At 39.8% G+C, this 22,309-nt stretch overlaps 1 protein-coding gene across 1 annotated transcript in view; it reads left to right on the top strand.

Moving 5' to 3' along the window:
- man2b1 (mannosidase, alpha, class 2B, member 1) overlaps window positions 1–19,412 on the top strand; it is a 20,986-nt gene extending 1,574 nt beyond the window's left edge. Inside the window, exons 3-23 of the mRNA XM_037689783.1 lie at window positions 4,505–4,678; window positions 4,747–4,940; window positions 6,073–6,201; window positions 6,307–6,456; window positions 6,600–6,799; window positions 8,602–8,722; window positions 9,886–9,964; window positions 10,148–10,257; window positions 12,091–12,198; window positions 12,376–12,492; window positions 13,951–14,133; window positions 14,280–14,377; window positions 14,488–14,608; window positions 14,692–14,810; window positions 14,950–15,051; window positions 15,166–15,253; window positions 15,459–15,539; window positions 15,795–16,019; window positions 16,985–17,134; window positions 17,290–17,392; window positions 18,744–19,412. Coding sequence (XP_037545711.1) covers window positions 4,505–4,678; window positions 4,747–4,940; window positions 6,073–6,201; window positions 6,307–6,456; window positions 6,600–6,799; window positions 8,602–8,722; window positions 9,886–9,964; window positions 10,148–10,257; window positions 12,091–12,198; window positions 12,376–12,492; window positions 13,951–14,133; window positions 14,280–14,377; window positions 14,488–14,608; window positions 14,692–14,810; window positions 14,950–15,051; window positions 15,166–15,253; window positions 15,459–15,539; window positions 15,795–16,019; window positions 16,985–17,134; window positions 17,290–17,392; window positions 18,744–18,847 — 2,756 coding nt within the window. The 3' untranslated portion in view covers window positions 18,848–19,412. The remainder of the gene's footprint in view (window positions 1–4,504; window positions 4,679–4,746; window positions 4,941–6,072; window positions 6,202–6,306; window positions 6,457–6,599; window positions 6,800–8,601; window positions 8,723–9,885; window positions 9,965–10,147; window positions 10,258–12,090; window positions 12,199–12,375; window positions 12,493–13,950; window positions 14,134–14,279; window positions 14,378–14,487; window positions 14,609–14,691; window positions 14,811–14,949; window positions 15,052–15,165; window positions 15,254–15,458; window positions 15,540–15,794; window positions 16,020–16,984; window positions 17,135–17,289; window positions 17,393–18,743) is intronic.
- Window positions 19,413–22,309: the final 2,897 nt, after the last annotated feature.

Here is a 22,309-nt window from a genome sequence, read left to right as displayed (position 1 = left end):
TATGACTGATTCATACCCTGTATGACTGATTCATACCCTGTATGACTTGATGAAAGGTGTCTTTACTTAGTGGTTATCACTCATTAATTAAAATTGAACTCAAAAGGCTTAAAAATGTAATCAATTTTGTAAAAATATTAAATCTTGCTTTTCTTTTCTTTCTTCTTTTAAAGCCTTAGGTGGTTTTTAAGTGTTAACATTTCTAATTACTCTTCATCTTTTTTGTTCAATATTTTAAAACGAAGCTCTTGCTAGAAGGAACTAAAATTGTTACATTTTATTGGTCAGTCATTACTGTAATATAAAGGCATACATTAACTTTTTTTTTTTTTTTTTTTTTACACTAATGCAGCAGGTTTTGCCCAAACAACTTAAGTTGAGTTAGTGCAGCAATTTATAGAACAAATAAAAGTTTTTTTGTTTTTTTTTATTATAATTTTATTCAAGTTCCAACCACAATCCTGTTCAAATAAATGCAGCTTTGCAGGGCGGTGGATAAAGTTATAACACGTTTTGTTTTAATGTGTCTTTACACATTTGTTATTAAGTTACAGACCTTTTCTAGAAATGCACAAATCACTTATTTTAGCAAAGGTATTTCATTAATTGATTTTTAATTTTAAAGGGACAATTGTTAAGTATTAACAAATACCATACACTCTTAACGTTTATAGCTTAGGCTAATTTGCATTGCATGTCTCCAGATGGGCTTTAAGCAACTAAAGGTTTACAATACAATTCAAAAAGAACAGTTTAGATAATGCATAAAACAATTAAAATAAAGCCCAGTAAACTAAACTGGCCTCCTTCAGAAACTGCTTCATCTAAAATTATTCCATACATAAATCAATTTTCAATCTGAATGTATGAAATCCACATATTAGTCCCTCATTTTCACAAGGAAGTTTTACAAAAAAAAACAGAACCCAACAGATCCCACTGTGATCCACGAGTGTCTGAGCACGTGAATCTGAGCGGAACCAGAAGGTCTGTGAAGACCTGGAGTTTGTCCATTTAAGCACATTTTAAACAAATGTATAAAATCAGAAAATCTAGTCAAAATTTTTAAAATTCCCCACATCAAGTTTCTTAAAATGACGGTGAAGGCCTGATGGTTGGAGCTGCTGCTGCTTGAGATCTAAGACGTTACACATTAACCTAAATAAAATGAGCAGTGAGTGCACGAAACTATAAAATGCATAAACTTATATATCTTATTACCGTACTTACAGCTACACACTTTTTTTAAATTACTTGTGAAACGTGGTGATAAATCTTAAAAGGAGCGTCCTAATCTGTTTTTAGAGATTCTGAGCGGGTTTCCTCCAGATAAATATTAAGATGAGCAATCTTTTTTTTTTTTTTTTTTTTTTTGCAACAATGGCACTTTTAAACCTCTAAAGGACAAAGTTTACACCGTTTCAATAAACGACACTCTTCGACAAAAGATGACCTGTTTTTTTGTTTTATGTCAAACCAAACTATTCCCTTTTTTATTTCTCTTTTTGTTCACTTGTCAGCAGTTTTTGCAGCTTTAAAGGTTTTCCCACGATGGTGTGACTAGCTGCTGGTCTCAGCGTGTTTTTTGTGGTGAGCTGTGGGATCTGCACACGTCAACATGTTTTCTGTTGGATTGTTTAAGTATCGCCCGCACTCAATATCAGGTGGGCCTTATTTATTTCTAGATATTCAGGTATTTAATTTGAAATTCTCAATAACATTACCAGAAACATTTGTGCTAATGTTACAACGGTAACAACAGAGTAATTTTGGGGGAAATGGATATAAATTGAATTAATTTAGCTTTTTTTGTTTGAGTACAGTAGTCCCTCGCTACTTCGCGGTTCGTTCTTCGCAGACTCGCTCTATCGCGGTTTTTCTAAATAAGATTGGACATGACACCAGGGGCGATGCTAGAATCTGCCCTTTAGGGGTGCTCAGCCCTCAATGCTGACAATGGCTCTTGGCTTAAACAATGTGGTGGCCATTGGCGTCAGAAGCATTTATAATGTGGGGGTGGGGCGTGTCTGGAGGTCCTCCCCCAGAATATTTTGAATAAAGTAGATGCTATTTCCTGCGTTCTGGTGTATTTTAATGGGTTTTTAAACATCTACGTTTACCTCCAATAGGTAAACACTTGATTCAATAACTATTCTAGAGTTAATGGCACAACAAGAATTAGCGCTAAGCTAGCAGCGTGCAATACAGCCGTGCTAGCTAAGATGCTACAGACATTACACAACCTGATAAATGCTTTGTATAAAATCAGTTTAATGTTAACTGATCATAACAAACAAAGACTAAACTTATGCAAGCAGAAGTTGCAACATATCTACATTTAAAACACGCAAAACAAAACACAACTAGCTTTTGAGATTTAACCATTAACCATACGTGCAGTTACCTTCGTACAGACGAACATTCAACAGGATTCAAGGTTCTTTATTTGTCATACACACCACATGTGGTACATGTGATGGAAGGAAATTGTGTACACAGGGTCCTAGTTACATCCAACAAAAGTATTAAATGTAAAAGAAAAACAATTCTAAGATCTAAGGGGGAAAAAAGTGGTACTTCCTGTTTATCACTGTTGTATTCAGCTGCTCATGAGGTCGGCCGCGGGGCTTTTTCATCTTTTATGTTTTTTCAGACTTAGTTTAGATTTTGGAAATTGAATAAACTTCCTGCTGCAGCTGATCAGCTGTTCACAGTGAAGCTCGGAGAAGTGGGCGTGGCCAAGAGCGCTTGCAGGTGGCAAAGAGCAGAGGAGGCAGGGAGCTGAAATCATGACATGCTGTGCTCTTTTGAAGCGTGTCAAGTTTAGAATATTGCAAGAGTGTGGGAAGGATTTAAAACACCTTAATATATATCTATATAAATTACAAAATAAACTACTACTTGTACTGCTTGTACTACTATTCCTACTTTGCGTTTTTTTTACTTATCGCGGGTCTTCAGGTTACGGATCCCCTCCTATAAAAGAGGGACTACTACTGTAAATTTTAATTTTGGGAGTTTTCCATCAAAAATCTGAAGAAGAAAAAAAATCTGTTTTATGTTCTTTGATCAAGTTGACGTTTGTTGCAAACACAAAATTAAAGATTCATCTTTTCATCTATATTTTTAAGCAGAGTCCGTCCACAAGTCGTGACTGCAGCATCACAGAAGAACTTTACTGTGTGAATGAAGCTTTCACTCTATTGTGATCCATTTTTCTTCAGTATGTTTTCCAGCATCTTTCTCGTCCCGTAGTTTTCAAGCTATTTCAACAAATCATAAATCAAAATGTTCAGTTCAGGACAATCCTGCTATGACTTTTGGTAATGGTGCAACTTTAGCTTTTTGAAATATTTAGCCTTTTCGGCCATTTTTTTTTCCTGATAGGAAATGAACTGAGCTCGTTTTACATCCTTCAAATCTTTAGATCTGTTTACAACCTTTTACTGCGCTTCACATTTAGTTCTGGTTCAGCTGCTTTCAGCTTCCTTGTGCAAAATGAAACATTTTTCAGCTATTTCAGCTGGGGGTTTTGTTTCAGCTGTTTAGTGCTCCTTTCAGTTTCTTTCTGCTAACTACATTATTTGTGCTTCTTCTAACTTTCTGCTAATTTCAGCTTACTTTGCTCCTTTCAGCTATTTTTTGCAAGTTTAAGCTTTTTCTGCTATTTCAGCAACTGATAAGTTGTTTTATGCTAATTTTAACTTTTTTCATGTAATTTCACATTTGTTGCACTCCAACTTTTCTCAGTCAAATTCAGAAAAAACGTGCACTCTCCACTTCTTGTATTTTCAAATTCTTTTTGCTTTTTAAGCTACTTTTCAGCTGTTTATTTTTTATTTTTTTATTTTTTTGTGGCTAATTTCAGCTTTTTCAGACAATTTCCACTTTTTTGTGCTCATTTCTGCTTCTTTCAGCTTAATTGGGCAAACGTGTTTTTTCTACCTCTGCTAATTTAAGCTTACAGCTAGATTTTAGCATTTTTAGCTAATTTTAGCTGTTTTAAGATAGTCTTTTGTGGTAATTTCTGCTACTTTCTGAATAATTAACTTATTTCTGCTAATTTCAACTTGTTATGCTCCTTTCAGCATTTTCTGCTATTTCAGTTACCATTTAGCTATTTTATGCTAATTTTAGCTTTTGTAGCTAATTCCACATTTTTTAGCTCATTTCAGCTCTTTCCACTACCTTCTGATAGTTAATCTTAACTTTTCAGGTCCTTTTTAGCTTTTATTTTTTATTTTTTTTACCAATTTCAGCTATTTTTAGATTTCCTAATTTTCGTGCTCATTTCTGCTTCCTTGAACCTAATTCAGCAAATATGTGTTCTTTCTGCTTTCTTCTGCTAATTTAGGCTTGTTCTTCCATTTCAGCTACATTTCAGCATGTTTTTAGCTAATTTCAGCTGTTTTTCAGCAAGTTCTTCAGCAATAAGCATTTACACTGCATTTTCGCAAGAAATGCGATTTCTCTAGTTCTTGTCTGTTCGTGTGTTTGCGTTTAGATCGCAACAACATCCAGCATGCCGGTGTTCAGTACATCCTGGACTCTGTGGTGGACCAGCTGCTGAAGAATCCAGACAGGAGGTTCATCTACGTTGAGACGGCTTTCTTCTACCGCTGGTGGAAGCAGCAGAGCTCCAGCATGCAGCAGACGGTCACACAGCTGGTTAACGAAGGTGCGTGAACCACACGACTGATTTAACTGAGTGTTTCAGTGGTCCTGACCGATCTCCTGATTTTCCAGGCCGGCTCGAGTTCGTAAATGGCGGCTGGTGTATGAGCGACGAGGCCACCACCCACTACAGCGCCGTCATCGACCAGATGACCGAAGGCCTGAGGTTCCTCAACGAGACCTTTGGAGTCTGTGGTCGTCCTCGTGTTGCCTGGCACATCGACCCCTTTGGACACGCACGTGAACATGCCTCCATTTTTGCTCAGGTAGCTTAATTCTAACAGAACTGATCAGCAACTAAATAACCAAAATAAATAAACGTGCACATAAATATCAACATAAAATGAATCCTGCAATCAGCAAATGTGTTGTTACATTTCAATAAATTTAGAGATTTATTTCATGGTGGTGCAGTAGAGCTGCTGCTTCTCATTGAGAAGGTCGCTGGATTGAATCCCGGCCGGAGACATTTCTGCGTGGAGTTTGCATGTTCTCTTCGTGCATGCGGGGTTTTCTCCAGGTACTCTGGTTTCCTCCTACAGATCAAAAACATGCATATTAGGCTGATTGGTAACTTTAAATTGTCTCTGGGTGAGTGAGAGAGTGAATGTTTGTTTGTCTTATTTGTCTCTGTGATGGACTGGAGACCTGTCCTGTCTCGTCCCTCGCTCAGTGATTGCTGGATGTGGGTCCCTTCAAACCAGAAAGAGAGAACCAGTTAAAGATGATAAAAGTATGGATGGAATTTAAAAAAAAATTTTTTGACCTTCTTTAAAAAAAATATACTGAGATTTAAGAAGTGGAACTAAAATGTGCATTTATTAAAACATTTTGAGTTTAATTTTTATAATATGAGTAGAATAAATGCTTATTACATCACTTTTTTTTAACAAAAAGGGAATATACAGATTTAAAAAAAAGGAATACAGTGAACCCTCATTTTTCACGGGGGTTACGTTCCAAAAAGAACCCGTGATAGGTGAAATCCGTGAAGTAGTAACCTTTTATTTATATTTTTTTTACAATTATTACACAATGAAATACTCCATAATACATCCAAACCAAAGAACAAACCTTTTAACAGGCCCAAGCATTTGTTTAACAAATAAAAGTACTGTATAAATGTTTTTTACAAATAACTAGTGTACTGGAGAGACTGTTTAGCCAATCAGAATGCAGAACACAATGCACGATGCAAATCCGTGAAGCAGCGAGACCGTGAAAGGTGAACCGCGTTATAGCGAGGGTTCACTGTATACAGAGTCAAAACATTTTATTTTTTATGAAAGCTTCCTATTTCCTGGAGTTGGGCATCGTGTTTGATCCAAACACAGCGTTGTTTTGTTAACGGTCATCCATGAAGTGATGCAGTTCGTCTTGGCTCTGTGTGTCTTTCAGATGGGATACGACGGCCTCTTCTTGGGCCGTCTGGACTACCAGGACCGAAGTCGCAGGATGAAGGAGAAGGAGCAGGAGCTTCTGTGGCGAGCCTCCGACAGCCTCACACCACCGATGGCTGACCTCTTCACTGGTACTAAAACCATCACCGCTGTATTTGTCCACTGATGGATCACTTTAAAACCAGTCTGTGTGAAATAGCATTTTTAACCCTGTGCTTTTTCATTTCCACAAACGGGAATCCTTCCCAACGGCTACAACCCTCCTGAGGGATTTTGTTGGGACCAGCTCTGCACAGACGCACCAATCCGAGACGATCCAGATCTTGAAGACTATAACGTAGAGGATGTGGTGCTGCGCTTCCTTCATGCTGCAAATAGTCAGGTTTGTCACTTTTCTCAGAACAATTTGTTAGACTAAAGTAAATAATGCTACATAATCTACAGAAGCACAGTGGTCTTTAAGAGTAGATCATCATTTCTGTCTTGTTCTCCTCTTGTAAGCCTCAGTTCTACCTCTGTACTCAGGCGTTGGTGTATAAAACCAATCACATCATCATGACCATGGGCTCAGACTTCCAATATGAGAATGCCAACCTGTGGTACAAGAACCTCGACAAGCTGATCCGCTACGTCAACGCCCAGCAGACGAACGGGAGCAACGTGAATGTGCTGTATTCTACTCCGTCCTGCTACCTCCAGGAGCTGCACCGAGCAAACCTGACCTGGTACCATCAGCTTTTACACGAGCCTGTTGGAGCTGCAGTCTTCAGACATTAGCCAGAAGAAGCAAAACTAAAAACTAGAAAGTTCCTGGAGAAACTTTGATGGGGACTGTCAGACTGCTGCAAATTTAAAATTTTGATTTTAACTACCGTGTTTTCCAGCAGACACGTTGCTCTGCCCTATAAGTCGCGTTAGTCCATATTTGTCCATAAACATGTTGCCTTGCCGTATACGTTGCATCTGTTATGTGTCACCGCTGATGCATCGCGTTTGTTACGCGTCACTGCTGACAATCCGGAAATGTGGGCCGAACCCGGAAATATGGGCTGGTGTTGTGCCAAAAACCGATGGGCTGCCTAATGACGGCCACGGGAGCGTGCACAGGAGGACTTTAACAAGAATTAAGATAAACGCCTAAAAACAATTATTTGTTTGCTCGAAATTATAGTAAATGTGTGTTTCAGTCTAACGTTTATTTAATAAATGCACTTTGATGGTCAAATCAGCTGAATTTCAAAAGCCGATACGCGGAAGTAAACGCATGCACGCAACGAGTCGCTGTACAAATTTAACAAGATAAACCCCTAAACAATTATTTGTTTGCTCGAAATTATAGCAAACGTGTGTCTCAGTCTAACATTTGCTTAATAAATGCACTTTGGTCAAATTAGCTGCATTTCACCAGGGCGGTGAAGCTGGTTTGATGTTCGGTTCAAGCAGCAAGCAGAATGAAGGTGGGGATGTATGGCAAGTCGATTGTGTCATTAATAGCTGGTGAAGATTCTCAGTCCTCCAGGACATGGTAAATTCAAAAAAGTTCAAGAAGAAAAACAAAGTATAGTATAATAAATAAAGTCCAGTTGTTTTTGTCTTGAACATTTTTGAATTTGTCATTATAGCCACGTTTACCTATTATATGATACAACATTATGCCATACATTTACTACTATTCTGCTGCCAACAAGTGGCTGAAAGTGATACTGCTCAATTTTTTTTCAGTCAGAATGAATGAAAACGGTCATATCTCAGCCAAAAATTGGTTTATAAATATGGGAAAAAATCCATAAATATGTCGCTTCGGCCTATAAGTCGCAGGGCATGTAAATTATGCAAAAAAGTGTGACTTATTGGTTGGAAAATACGGTATGTGTTTGGGTTTGCCTCTGTTACCACTATACCAAATTTCAGCTGAATAGCTCTAAAAATGGCCAAGTTATCGTATTTTTTACCTTTTCGTTAAGGCGGCCATCTTAGATTCTTTTTAAATTTTGTATTCAGAATATGATAAACGTCCTCAGCTATTACTGCACAAAATTTTTAGCTCAAAATCTCTAAAATTAGCTGATTTATAGTACTTTTCCTTTTTAGCTCAGGCGGCCATCTTGGTATTTTGATTTGCATTAGGAATGTATGAAAACTTTCTCTCAGCTATGACCAGAGTAAATTTCAGCTCAATATACTAAAGAATGACTGAGTGGTAGCAGTTAGAAGCTGTTGAGTTCTGTCAGACATTTTGAATGAGAAAAATGGCTTCTTTGTTTGCAAATTTCGTCGCCATGGTAACTCGAAATGCCAATAAAAGTAGTAGCGCACATCACAATGCCGAGCCGGTCGTTTTGCTATAAGATTTGTGGGGGTACACATTGTGGTTCGGGCTGCATTAAAGTTGATATAAGAGTAAGAAAATAAAGTTAAGAAACCCAAAGTCTGGTGGATAATAATAGGTGCTGCTGTAGGCAGTCTCCAATAAATGACGAGATGTGTTCATTTTTTTATCTCTGTAACATTATCTTCTCTTTTCAAGGCCTTTGAAGGAAGATGATTTCTTTCCCTACGCAGACAACGCTCACGATTTCTGGACCGGCTACTTCACAAGCCGACCGGCTCTGAAGCGTTACGAGAGGATCAGTAACAGCAACCTCCAGGTACTCCGAGTGTCATTCTGCACTTAGAAGTCTGCATTCATAACCAAAACATTGATTACATATGTGTATTAGATGAGAAATTCTAAACAAGTTTTTTTAACATGTTGTGTGTATTTTTTTCAGGAAGGTTTCAACAACTAGTAAACTAGGTTGATATTTTAATAATAATACATATTCACTTACTATTCCAGTGTATGGAACTGTTTTGGATCATATATCATGCATGTGGTTTATCTTTTCATGCAGTTGGCTCATTGGTGTGTTAACCTGCAGCAAAATACACCACATTGTTTAAAACTTTTTACAATCTACAAGTAAAAATATTGGTCGATGACGCATACGGCCTCAAAGATCCAAAGCTGGATGACTGGGAAGCTTTTGCTACATCAGAGAACTCTTGAGTGAAACATTTTACTGTACTTTCCACCATACACGTTGCACCACCTTATAAGTCGCATCAGTCCAAATATGTCTAATAAAGTGGGAAATAACATAAATAAGTCGCTTCGCCGTATAAGTCGCATCTATTATGCATCACCGATGATGCGTCGCGTTTGTTGTGCGTCACTGCTGACCAACTGGAAATGTGGGCCGGTGTTTTGCCAAAAATTGATGGGCTGCCAAATGGTGGCTGCGGGAGCGTGCACGGGAGGACTTTAACAAGATTAACACTAAAAAACAGTTATTTGTTTGCTCAAAGGTGTATCTCAGTTTAACGTTTCCTTAATAAATGCACTTTAACGGTCATATCAGCTGCATTTCGCCTGGGCGGCACGGTGAAATTTAGCTGATTTGACGTTTGCTCCAGGAGTTCCTGAGCGAGACGAAAGTGGCAGGCTGTGGCAAGCCAAGTGTCTCATTAATAGCCACTTTTACCCATTAATGAGACACTTGGCTATTACTCGAGGGCCCTCTAGTGGCTGAAAATGGTAGTGTTAAATATTTTCCATGTCGGAATGAATGAAATTGTCAGATCTCAGCCAAAAATTGTGTTTATAAATATGGAAAAAAAACGTATATTAGTCGCTTCGATGTGAAGTCGCAAGAAATGCAAATGTATGCAAAAAGGTGTGACTTATACAGTGAAAAATACAGTAATCTGGTTTTACTCTGCCATGCTCATATATCTGTGAAGGTTTTATGTGTTTATCTTTTGTAAACAGACGTGTAACCAGCTGGAGGTACTTGGTGGTCCAACCTCCAGGAAGGGACATTTTGGAAAGGGTGACAGCCAGACTTTGAGTAAGATTTTGATGTCATTATTTCACTAATGACGGATATTTTTATGGCAAAAGGACACCGTTTCCTCTTAAGTAGTCCAGAAGAGAATTTAGTTGTTAATTCCAAAGTTACAGGGGCATTAATGCTAATCCATCCCACTGAGGATGCTGACTGACAGCTGTGTGTGTGTTTGCTGATTTGCAGGAAGAGCCATGGCTGTGGCCCAGCACCATGACGCCGTGTCGGGCACAGAGAAACAACATGTTGCAAATGACTACGCCAGGAAGTTGGCTAATGGCTGGCAACATTGTCAGGTATTTTGAAGATTTATATTACACATACAGTGCCTTGCGAAAGTATTCGGCCCCCTTGAACTTTTCAACCTTTTGCCACATTTCAGGCTTCAAACATAAAGATATAAAATTTAAATTTTTTGTGAAGAATCACCAACAAGTGGGACACAATCGTGAAGTGGAATGAAATTTATTGGATGTGTCGAACTTTTTTTAACAAATAAAAAACTGAAAAGTGGGGCATGCAATATTATTGGGCCCCTTTACTTTCAGTGCAGCAAACTCACTCCAGAAGTTCAGTGAGGATCTATGAATGATCCAATGTTGTCCCAAATGACTGATGATGATAAATAGAAACCACCTGTGTGTAATCAAGTCTCCGTATAAATGCACCTGCTCTGTGATAGTCTCAGGGTTCTGTTCAAAGCGCAGAGAGCATCATGAAGACCAAGGAACACACCAGGCAGGTCCGAGATACTGTTGTGGAAAAGTTTAAAGCCAGATTTGGATACAAAAAGATTTCCCAAACTTTAAACATCCCAAGGATCACTGTGCAGGCAATCATATTGAAATGGAAGGAGTATCAGACCACTGCAAATCTACCAAGACCCGGCCGTCCCTCTAAACTTTCATCTCGAACAAGGAGGAGACTGATCAGAGATGCAGCCAAGAGGCCCATGATCACTCTGGATGAACTGCAGAGATCTACAGCTGAGGCGGGAGAGTCTGTCCATAGGACAACAATCAGTTGTACACTGCACAAATCTGGCCTTTATGGAAGAGTGGCAAGAAGAAAGCCATTTCTCAAAGATCTCCATAAAAAGTGTTGTTTAAAGTTTGTCACAAGCACCTGGGAGACACATCAAACATGTGGAAGAAGGTGCTCTGGTCAGATGAAACCAAAATCCAACTGTTTGGCCACAATGCAAAACGATATGCTTGGCGTAAAAGCAACACAGCTCATCACCCTGAACACACCATCCACACAGTCAAACATGGTGGTGGCAGCATCATGGTTTGGCCTTGCTTTTCGTCAGCAGGGACAGGGAAGATGGTCAGAATTGATGGGAAGACGGATGGGGCCAAATACAGGACCATTCTGGAAGAAAACCTGTTTGAGTCTGCAAGAGACCTGAGACTGGGACGGAGGTTTATCTTCCAACAAGACAATGATCCAAAACATAAAGCCAAATCTACAATGGAATGGTTCACAAATAAACGTATCCAGGTGTTGGAATGGCCAAGTCAAAGTCCAGACCTGAATCCAATCGAGAATCTGTGGAAAGAGCTGAAGACTGCTGTTCACAAACGCTCTCCATCCAACCTCACTGAGCTCGAGCTGTTTTGCAAAGAAGAATAGGCAAGAATTTCAGTCTCTCCATGTTCAAAACTGATAGAGACAAACCCCAAGAGACTTGCAGCTGGAACTGCAGCAAAAGGCGGAGATACAAAGTATTAACGCAAGGGGGCCGAATAATATTGCACACCCCACTTTTCAGTTTTTTATTTGTTAAAAAGGTTTGACACATCCAATAAATTTCATTCCACTTCACGATTGTGTCCCACTTGTTGTTGATTCTTCACAAAATATTAAAACTTTATATTTTTATGTTTGAAGCCTGAAATGTGGCAAAAGGTTGAAAAGTTCAAGGGGGCCGAAAACTTTCACAAGGCACTGTATTTTCCCAGTTACTGTTACATGAAACCCTGTAGTTATTAAACTTTAAATGGCAGTTTTTCCACCGACAGTTTGTTTTGGACCATTACAGGTTTATCTAAAAGTGACTTGGATCTCATCTTTACCCCTCATGATGTAGTTTATCACTTCTTATTGTCCTTTTTTTGTTCGGTCAGGTTTTGGTCAGTAACAGTCTGGCTTCCCTCAGCGGCTCCTCGGCTGAACGAACCTACTGTGACAGCCTCAACATCAGCGTGTGTCCTCTCACAGAGTCCAGCAAAAAGGTGAGAGGAAACGTGCGCAGACAGGATTACTATGAACTCGGTCTTGTTTCTGTAGAGTGGACAGATCTTTTCTCAGCGTGTCACTTTGAAAACAAATGGCATGAGGGTTTATTTTATGCGGACTCGGTTTATTCAGCCTTGATTTATGCTCAGCCTTCCTGTTTGTGTCTCTTCCAGTTCTCAGTCAGCGTGTACAACCCCCTCGCTCAGACGGTCACCTGGCCCGTCCGGCTGCCGGTCAACAGAACAGCTTTCAGAGTAACGGATGCTAAAGGCAGATCTGTGGACTCTCAGGTCTGTGTCAAGTTCTCACATTTTTATTTGTTTTCAAGGTCCCTAACTTTACTTTATTATTAACCATTATTTAACCAGGTAAATCCCAATAGTATAATAGAAAACAGTTTTATCCTTTAATGTTTTTAAATCTTGTGATGTACATCGCTGCAGAGCCTTTCGTCACGCTTTTAAGTGACTCATCCTGTCAATGTTTGTGAAGCATTCACACTATTGTGATCCATTTTTTTTTTTTTTTTTGTATGTTTTTAGGCATCTTTCTCATTCCACGGTTTTTGTGACGTTTCAACAAATGAAAAATCAAAACGTTCAGCTTGTTCAGGACAATCCTGCTGTACCTTTTGGTATTGGTGCAACTTTAGCTTTTTAAAATATTTAGTCTTTTCTGCCACTTTTTTTTTTTTCCTCATATTAAATGAACTGAGCTCATTTTACATCCTTCATATCTTTAGATCTGTTTTCAACCTTTTACTGCTCCGTTCATATTTTGTTCTGGTTCAGCTTCCTTGTGCAAAGTTAAACATTTTTCAGCTACTTTCAGCTGTTTTTTCAGCTGTTTTATGATCCTTTTACATTATTTCTGCTAACTACAACGTTTTTGTGATTCTTAGAACTTCTTTCTGCTAATTTCAGCTTGTTAATGCAAGTTTGGTTTTTTTAGCTACTTTAATGCCGATTTTAACTTTTTCTTCTAATTCCACATTTTTTGCACTCATTTTAACCTTTTTCAGCCTAATTAACCAAAATGTTCTCTCTCCACTTCCTTCTGGTAATTTACCCGTAATCTTCTTTCAGTTCTTTTAGCTACTTTTCAGCTGTTTATTTTGTTGTTGCAATTTTCTCTTTCTTTCAGCCTGATTGGGCAAACATGTTCTTTCTGCTTTCTTCTACTAAATTAAGCTTGCTCTACATTTTCAGCTTACTTAACATTTTTTAGCTAATTTCAGCTGTTTTCAGATAAATTCAAGCTTTTCATGCTAATTTTTTGCTACTTTCAGCCTAATTAACTTCTTTATGCTAATTTCAGCTTGTTATGCTCCATTCAGCTTTTTTCTACTTTCAGCTATTTCAGCATTTTCAACTACTGTTTAGCTCTTTTGATGCTAATTTTTAGCTTTTTCAGCTAATTTCCAAATTTTTGTGCTAATTTCTGCTAATTTAAACCTAATTCAGCAAATATGTTCTTTATGCTTTCTTCTGCTGATTTAGGCTTCTTTTTTTTAATTTCAGCTACATTTCAGCCTGTTTTTAGTTAATCTCGGCTGTTTTTCAGCAAGTTCTTCTGCAATAAGCATTCACACTGCATTTTTGCAGGAAGTACAATTTCTCTCATTTATGCTGCTCCCTCTTTTTGGCCACAATCCTGCAGATATTCTTTGTGTCGTTTGTTCGTAGGAAAATAAAGTTTCTTCTGATTTAAATTCTAAATATAAATACCATCTCTGTTTGTGTTTGAAGGTGGTTCCAGTGTCCAGAGCCACTCAGGGAGTGAGGAGGAACCGTGGCTTCGCCATGAACGAGTTGGTGTTCCAGGTTCAAGCTCCTCCTCTGGGCTACAGCATGTATTCTGTGTCAGTGGTCCAGGATCAGCCTCCACCATCTCCTCCTGAACACAGTGTCCCCACAGAGATCCAAAACAAGGTTCTTACTGTTTACCTCATTATCCTTTATGTATGCATGGATAAATGGGTAGTTGTACCAAAGCTTTACTAAAAAGTCTAAACTCGCAGAAAGATAATATTTAAGTGTATTTGGATTCTTGTTTGATTAGTATCTATGTTCTTTAGTACCTGAAAGCGACCTTTGACCCTGACACTGGCCTCCTAAGCAGCCTCAGCAATCTGGAAACCAAACAGACCATAAAACTATCGCAGAATTTCTATTGGTCAGTTGGTTTTTCTCACAAAACACAACACATCCACCACTGAGAGGCTGCTTTAAATCTTTAGCCAAGCACCCGCCAGTGACTGCTGACATGTATGCTGCACACTTCAGGTACAACGCCAGTGATGGCAACAACAAAGAGAGCGGACAGCCGTCTGGCGCCTACATCTTTAGACCAAACTCTTCCACACCCAACATCATCAGCAAGACGGCCACGGTGGAGAGCTTTCAGGTAGAGAGGGGGCGATGTCACACTGAGCTCAGCAAGTCGGTTATGAAACAGTGAAAAATGATTTCCACTTCTTGTCACTTCAGACATCGGTGGTGCAGGAGGTCAGGCAGTGGTTTGCTCCCTGGGTGTCTCAGGTGGTTCGTCTGTACGCCGACAGCAAAGCTCTGGAGCTGGAGTGGACGGTCGGACCTCTGCCCATTTCGTGAGCGTGATTTTTATCTTGAATACAATAAGTGAGGGGAAATCATCAGAAGCTGTAGTACGATGAGTCTTTCATTGCCATTAATGCGTTTGTTTGCATTTAAATAAAGCATCACTCGTCTCATCCCACTCTCCATTAGGGACGAGCAAGGGAAGGAAGTGATCACTCGTCTGGACACCAACATTCAAACCTCACAGTTTTTCTACACTGACTCCAATGGCAGAGAAGTGCTGCAGAGGAAGTAAGCTAAGCAGCTAAAAATATGTTTCGGCTATTTGAAGATCTGGTGGATGTTACCATAGGATAAACTATAATAAAAAGTTTTATTATAGAACTGTGGGTTTGTTTCCAATAGGAAGGACTTCCGACCAACATGGCAGCTGAAGCAGACCGAGCCCATTGCTGGAAACTACTACCCCATCAACTCTCGCGCGTTTATAAAGGTGGGTGTTTCGAACTAATCATGTTCCGTTTGAACAAGGAACCCGTCGAGCAGAAAAACTCCTCAAATCATGACGTCTTAACGCAGATTTATCGATTATTCAAGGTATTCTTTTCCCTCTAGAAATAGCAGCTAGCCGTAGAATAGTTCTTGTGTCTTGTTCTTTAAGGTTTATAACTTGTTGTTCATTGCACGCCTGTATTCAGGATGACGTGGATCAACTCACAGTGGTGACGGATCGCTCACAAGGAGGAAGCAGCATTCAGAACGGTTCTCTGGAGATCATGGTAAGATGTCAGTTCACGTGGATTCCTTTAGTTTTTAATCTAAAATGTAAATGTTCTTTAAAATAATAACTTCCCATCAAGACTTGATGATTGTATAGAATTTGAGATTGCCCGTATTTGAACTGGACTAAACATTTGAAAAATTGAAACGGACCAGTACTTTCAGGTTTTTATTTGTAATTCCAGCTATTTGAGAGAGATTTGGTGAGAACGTACTGAATCTCACAGAATTTCGTCCCCCCCCCCCCCCCCCAGCTCCATCGCCGGCTGCTGCACGATGATTACCGTGGCGTCGGCGAGCCTCTCGATGAGGCTTCTGAAATTTTCCCAGAGGGGTTGGTAGTCCGCGGTCGCCTCTTGCTCTCGCTTGACCGTCCAGCCAGCGCTGCAGACACACACCGCCCCTTGGCCCAGGAGGTCGTATTCCAGCCACTGCTGACGTTTACCGATGGAGAGCTGACTCCAAACACGCAGCTGGAGGTGGGTGAGGAGGGTCTGTCCTGCTGACATCACAACGGTTACATTCCTTTTTCTATAGTCTGATGTACCGAGACAGGGAAGTTATCTGGCAAAATGAGTTGGTATTAGAAAATGTTTAGATTTTAAAAGGTTGTGTTTATTCGAAAATAATGTTTGTTTTTTACCTAAAGGATGCACACAAAGCATTTTAGGTAAGAAACATCTGCTGCTGATTCTTGTCTCCAAAAATGAACTCCCTTCTAACAGCTGCAGTGAAGACATATCTTTGGGCTTTTTAGACAAACTTTTGGGGTAGTCATCAAAGTTCATGTAATCCAGGTAAAAAAAAAAATCCATCAAGATTCAATCAGGTCGTCTGGACGGTTTCTTTGTTTTAGATGATTCACCATTCATCCAAAGGACTTCATCAGTCCGAGGAGCCACAACAAACCGAGTGCCGCAAGCAGCACACTCTGTCCACACTAGTGGACAGACCAGTTTGCTGGTGATAAGATGGTTTTGATTTTTGAGCATGAACTTTGATGTTATGAACCACTTCGGCTATGGCTGCCTCAGAGGAGTCGACGGGGGAGAAGGCGGGCCCCAGAAACCACCTCATCACCAGCAAACTGGTTGGCCCACTGTGTGAGTGTGCTGCTTGTGGGACTGGTTTTGTTGCAGCTCCTCGGACTGATGAAGTCCTTTGGACGAAGGACAAAATGTCTCAACGGCAAAAAAAAACAACCCATCCAGATGACCTGACTGAACTTTGTTAGATTTTCTGCTTGGATTATTGAGCATGAACTTTGATCTTGGGTAGTCGTGTGTCGTACAATGTCATCTTTTCAGATTTGTTTGTGTGCGTGTTGTTCTCCAATTAGCTGCAATGCAACAATTTTTCAACAGATCAATCAAAACTTAGTGTCGCTCTTCAAAGCTTTAATGCAAATGCATCACATGAGAATCTTTTTCATTTTTTTTCCCAGTTCTCTGGCCTTCAGGCTGCACTGCCCCCTGCTGTCCACCTCCTGACATTCAGCCAGTGGGACGATGAGTCAGTCCTGCTGAGACTGGAGCATCAGTTCCAGAGCTGGGAAAGTAAACTGTACTCGCATCCTGTAACAGTCAACCTCAAGGTCAGACATTAAAAAAAATCACGTTGCTTTCTGCAAGTACAGCTGTAACAAGAGTACTGGTGAAATGATTGCATAAGACTAGTCTTTGGCAGCTTGGTTAAATAAAATATTCTAAGTATCTGATGCTTTTTTTTTTTTTTTTCCTATTTGTGCAGAAGTTGTTTTCTACTCTGGATGTTCTGGGTGTTTCTGAGTTGAACCTTTCAGCCAATCAGTGGAAAGATGAGATGAAACGTTTCGACTGGACTCCTCAGAAAGGTACACGACACTTACACCAGTCAGGAAATTAGCTCTCAGCATGCTGATGTGATATTCGACTGAGGGGAAACATGCAAAAAATAAAGTGACTTCTGAAGGGGATGTTGAAATACGATTACAGGAATGGCTCTTAATTGGTTTAAATCACATTTATTTGCTAGATACCAATTTGTAACTGTAAATAATGAATCTTCTTCATAAACGAAAGTTAGTCATGGAGTTCCTCAAGGTTCAGTGCTTGGACCAATACTCTTTACCTTATATATGCTTCCATTAGGTAATGTTATTAAATGGCATGGGATAAATTTTCATCGTTATGCTGATGGTAGTTATATTTGTCCATGAAAACTAATGAATCCAATCAGCTACTTGGACTACAAGCATGTCTTAAAGACATTTATAAAGTCTTCAGTTAATCCAAAATGCTGCTGCCAGAGTCTTAATGGGAGTTAGAGTTTTTCCTTACCACTGTTGTCTTTAAGCTTGCTCAAGATGAGTCTGCAATGAAGTTGAACTCAAAGCAGTCTGCTCCTCAGATGGTGTTGACTTACTTTTTATATATATGTTTCTGTTCAGTGTCCTGTGATGACATCTGTTGTGTCTTGGTACTATATAAATAAACTGAATTGAATTGGATTCATTAAACAAGGTGGGAATGTGATTTAAAGAATGAAGGCAAACAATAATCCGTTTATGTTCTCCTCAGCAGCTTCAGCTGCCTGGTCAGGTCTGAACCTAAATTTTGGCAGTTTATGTTCATATATGGCTGCCTTTGCTCAGATATTAATATTGGTGCTTGTTGACTCCTTTATGGGAAGTTGTATCAAAATAAATACATTTTTACATCTTCTGAGGATTCTCAGTAAAATAAAAGCAATGAGCTGTTTCATAATGAATTAGTTCCCGACTTAAAAAAGGCAAATTAAGTTTTTTTTTTTTTAAAGAACACTCTTGAAGTGTTGAAATGGAAACCAGTTGACCGAGTATCATTAGCCAAATGTCTGGTAGCTCATCTCGTGGTAACTCGGCTTCAGCTTCCTGAATGTTGCTTCAGAAAAAACTTGGCAGGTAGTTTTAGTGTCGCGTCCAGCTTTAAGAGCCTCTAGGTACTAATTAAAGATGAGTCACAAATGCATTTTATGGTTTGCAGCTTTATTGTAAGCTACTGGGCGTTTTAGTGCCAGACATGGTTAACTGTCGTTTTCTATTGCAGTTCTTTTCTTTTTTTTTGGTAAGGGAACATGAATTTTTCTGGTTTGTTTTCACGCTAACTGTCTCTTCTGATATTCAAAGCAGTAATGATAATTACATAATGATGCATCGTCAGATTGACACGCCGTTTGTTTTTCAGAGGAGACACCAACACTGAAGAAGTTTGAGGACCCTTCTGTATGGGAGGTGACCTTAAGGCCGATGGAGATCCGAACTTTCCTCCTCAGAGTCGACCGCAGATAACGAGTCTCGTGCTTCAAATTTTATTAGCCTTGGTTAGCAACAGAGGACTGAAATACCACGTGAATGTGCAGAAAGAAACAACTTGGCTTAGGGACAAAATGAGAGGATGCTTTTATACTGCTGCGTTTATAGGCAGAGACCAGTTTTAAGAGATGACGGTTTTAAAATGAACGTTTGAAACGAGCTGAGCTGGCTTGTCTGTAGGAAAAAAAACAAAACTTTTAATTATTTAAATTTAGCTGGTAATCATTTTGTTCAGACCTTCCACTACTAACACTTCTTGCCAGTGTTCATAGTCTGTATCAGGTACACAAGTTATTTGCTATCTTTCAGCAACAAGCAACTATTTTAGGAGCATATAGTTTATAATTGTTTTTTTTTATTATTATTTCTACTACAATGAACTGGATGTTGTTGCTCAATGTTATCAGACCAGCAGACACCAACTAAGGCATGAACATCTATATAGAAAGCAATGATTGAATCTTTATATTGATAATAAATTTATTTCCATGACTTCCCAATGACATTTGTGCCTTTTTGTGAAGAAGGTAAATTTTGACACGAGATCCAACTCTAATCCACTGAACTGGCCTTGGAATGTGTTTTGTGGTAAAACTTTTTTTCTTTTCACAACTTCCAGCGACTAAACAGCTACTGGTGTCAGGTGAGAAGGGACCATGTTTAAGTCTATTCTCACAATCTACATTCTGAAACGCTTTAGCCACGTGCACACTCGTTACAAATTTAAAGGAGCAGGAATAAAGTATTTTGGTCTCTACAGCTAACAAGTTATTTTCTTTTAACTGATGCTAATTTGTACAATAAATTAAAGTCTTGTATTTTTGATTATGTATATATATGCATTTATGCACTTTGTATACAAATCTTTTTCACAGAATCTGATAATAAATTTATCGTTCTTACTTAAAATACTTGTATTTATTTATTTGTTACTAATCCTCTGCATCAGTGAAGCAGAAATGTTGATGAGCTTTTCAAACTTTCATAGCCACATACGATTCAGTGGTTTAGGTCATAGTTCGCCGACAGAACCTTTTGTGGCAACATCGGAAGCTCTTCGGTGGGGGGTATCGCAGGGCTCCATTCTCGGTCCTTTTTTCTTTGTACCTGCTGCCACTAGGTGCTATTTTTTTCTAAACACAGCATACCATTTAATTTTTATGTTGATTTGTCAAATTTACTTCCCTCTGAAGCACACTGGTGCACACTATCCAACCTCTTCTTGACTGCCTGTTGACATCAGGGACCGGATAGCCTTAAATTTAAGTTTTAATGAGAAAACAGAAGTCATGCTGTTTCTACCTAATGGCACCATTAAGAACCACTCTATCGACCTTTCCTCTCTATACTCGGAGAAACAAGTCATCACTGATCTGGGAGTGGAAATGGACACTTCCATGAAACCAAACAGTCGTGTAAACACGATTGTTGGATCCTGTTTTTTTCATATGAGGCGACTGTCTAAACTGAAGCCCATACTGTCCAAAAGTAATCTTGAGACCGTAATACATGCATTCGTAACATCCAGGCTTGATTACTGAAATGCACTTCTATTTGGAATCAGTCAGACCTCCATTGCACACAACTGGTTCACTGCAGTCTGATTTTTAACTGGTACAGAAAAAAAAAAGAGGGCACTTTACTCCAGTACTGGCCTCCCTGCACTGGCTCCCGGTTCACTTTTGAATTCATTTTAAAATCCTTCTGTATGTTTAAATCTCTGAACAGTTCTGCCCCCTCCTTTCTTGCTAATCTGCTGCAGCCATATGTCCCACAGCGCTCTGAGGTCAGCAGACCAGATGCTTTTACTGGTTCCAGGCACTTGTTTTGAGCTCAGAGGTGATGCTTTCTCTGTTGCAGGTCCAAAACTGGAACGAGTTACCACTGCACATCAGGCAGACTCCCTCACTTACCGTTTTTAAAACTCATTTAAAAACACTTTTATTCCCTGGCTTTTGACACTGAGTGAGTTGATTTTAACTCGTTTGTGGTCTATAATGTTAGACACTTGGTTCTTATCTTCACCTATTTGGATCTATGTACTCTATTCTGTGTCCTTTGCATGTTTTGAGTTTGCCATGTTGCTGTTTTAAGTGCTTTATAAATAGTTGTATGGTATTTACCTGCAGCTCTTCTGAAGCCAAGAAGGTAACAAATGTTTCATCAGAAATGTTCTACGGTTGTTTTTAAAAGTTAAAGGTGGTATTATAAATGATATGCATGCAGCGATTTGTTGTTTGTGTGGACATCTGTACAGAACTATTCACCAAATTTAATTTTGTTGAGGTTTAACCTTTCATAGCAGTGACGCCAAGTTAAACCCAGTCACACTTCTTGCAGTAGCTGAAAACCATCCATCCATTATCTTCCGCTTATTCCGAAGTCGGGTCGCGGGGGCAGCAGCTTGAGCAGGGAGGCCCAGACATCTCCTTCCACAGCCACCTCTTCCAGCCCTTCTGGGAGGACTCCAAGGCGTTCCCAGGCCAACCGAGAAACTCTCCAGCGTGTCCTGGGTCTTCCCCGGGTTCTCCTCCCAGTTGGACATGCCCGAAGCACCTCTCTAGGGAGGCACCCAGGGGGCATCCTTACCAGATGCCCGAACCACCTCAACTGACTCCTCTCGACGTGGAAGAGTAGTGGTTCTACTCCGAGTCTCTCCCGAATAACTGACCTTCTCACCCTATCTCTACGGGAGGGTCCAGCTACCCTGTGGAGAAAACTCATTTCAACCGCCTGTATCCATGATCTCATTCTTTTGGTCACTACCCAGAGCTCGTGACCATAGGTGAGGGCAGGAACATAGACCAACCGGTAAACAGAGAGCTTTGCCTTACAGCTCAGCTCTCTCTTCACCACAACGGACCGGTACAGAGTCCGCAATACTGCAGATGCTGCACCAATTCGTCTGTCAATCTCACACACCATTCTTCCCTCAATCGTGAACAAAACCCTGAGATACTTGAACTCCTCCACTTGAGGCAGAACCTCACCCTCGACCTGAAGAGAGCAATCCACCTTTTTCTGACTGAGGATCATGGCCTCAGATTTGGAGGTGCTGATTCTCCTTCCTGCCGCTTCACACTCGGCTGCGAACCGCTTCAGTGAGAGCTGGAGATCACGGCACGATGACGCCAACAGGACCACATCATCTGCAAAGAGCAGAGATGGAATCCTGAGGCCACCGAACCGGAAACCCTCCGCCAGCTGGCCGCACCGAGAAATTCTGTCCATAAAAGTTATGAACAGAATCAGTGACAACGGGCAGCCCTGGCAGAGGGTTTCTGGTTTTAGCTGAAAACTATTTGAAACAACAACAACAAAAAAAACTCAAAGTATTTAAAGATACAGCATTGACTTCATTTGTAAGGAATACATTTTAGCTCAAAACGGCACAAAAGATAAAAATTATATACAATACTAATACCAGTTGTCCTCAAC

The sequence above is a fragment of the Nematolebias whitei genome, chromosome 16, assembly GCF_014905685.2.
Source record: "Nematolebias whitei isolate Nwh7 chromosome 16, NemWhi1, whole genome shotgun sequence".
Classification (NCBI taxonomy): Eukaryota; Metazoa; Chordata; class Actinopteri; order Cyprinodontiformes; family Rivulidae; genus Nematolebias; species Nematolebias whitei.
This window is presented reverse-complemented; position numbering and strand designations above follow the sequence as displayed.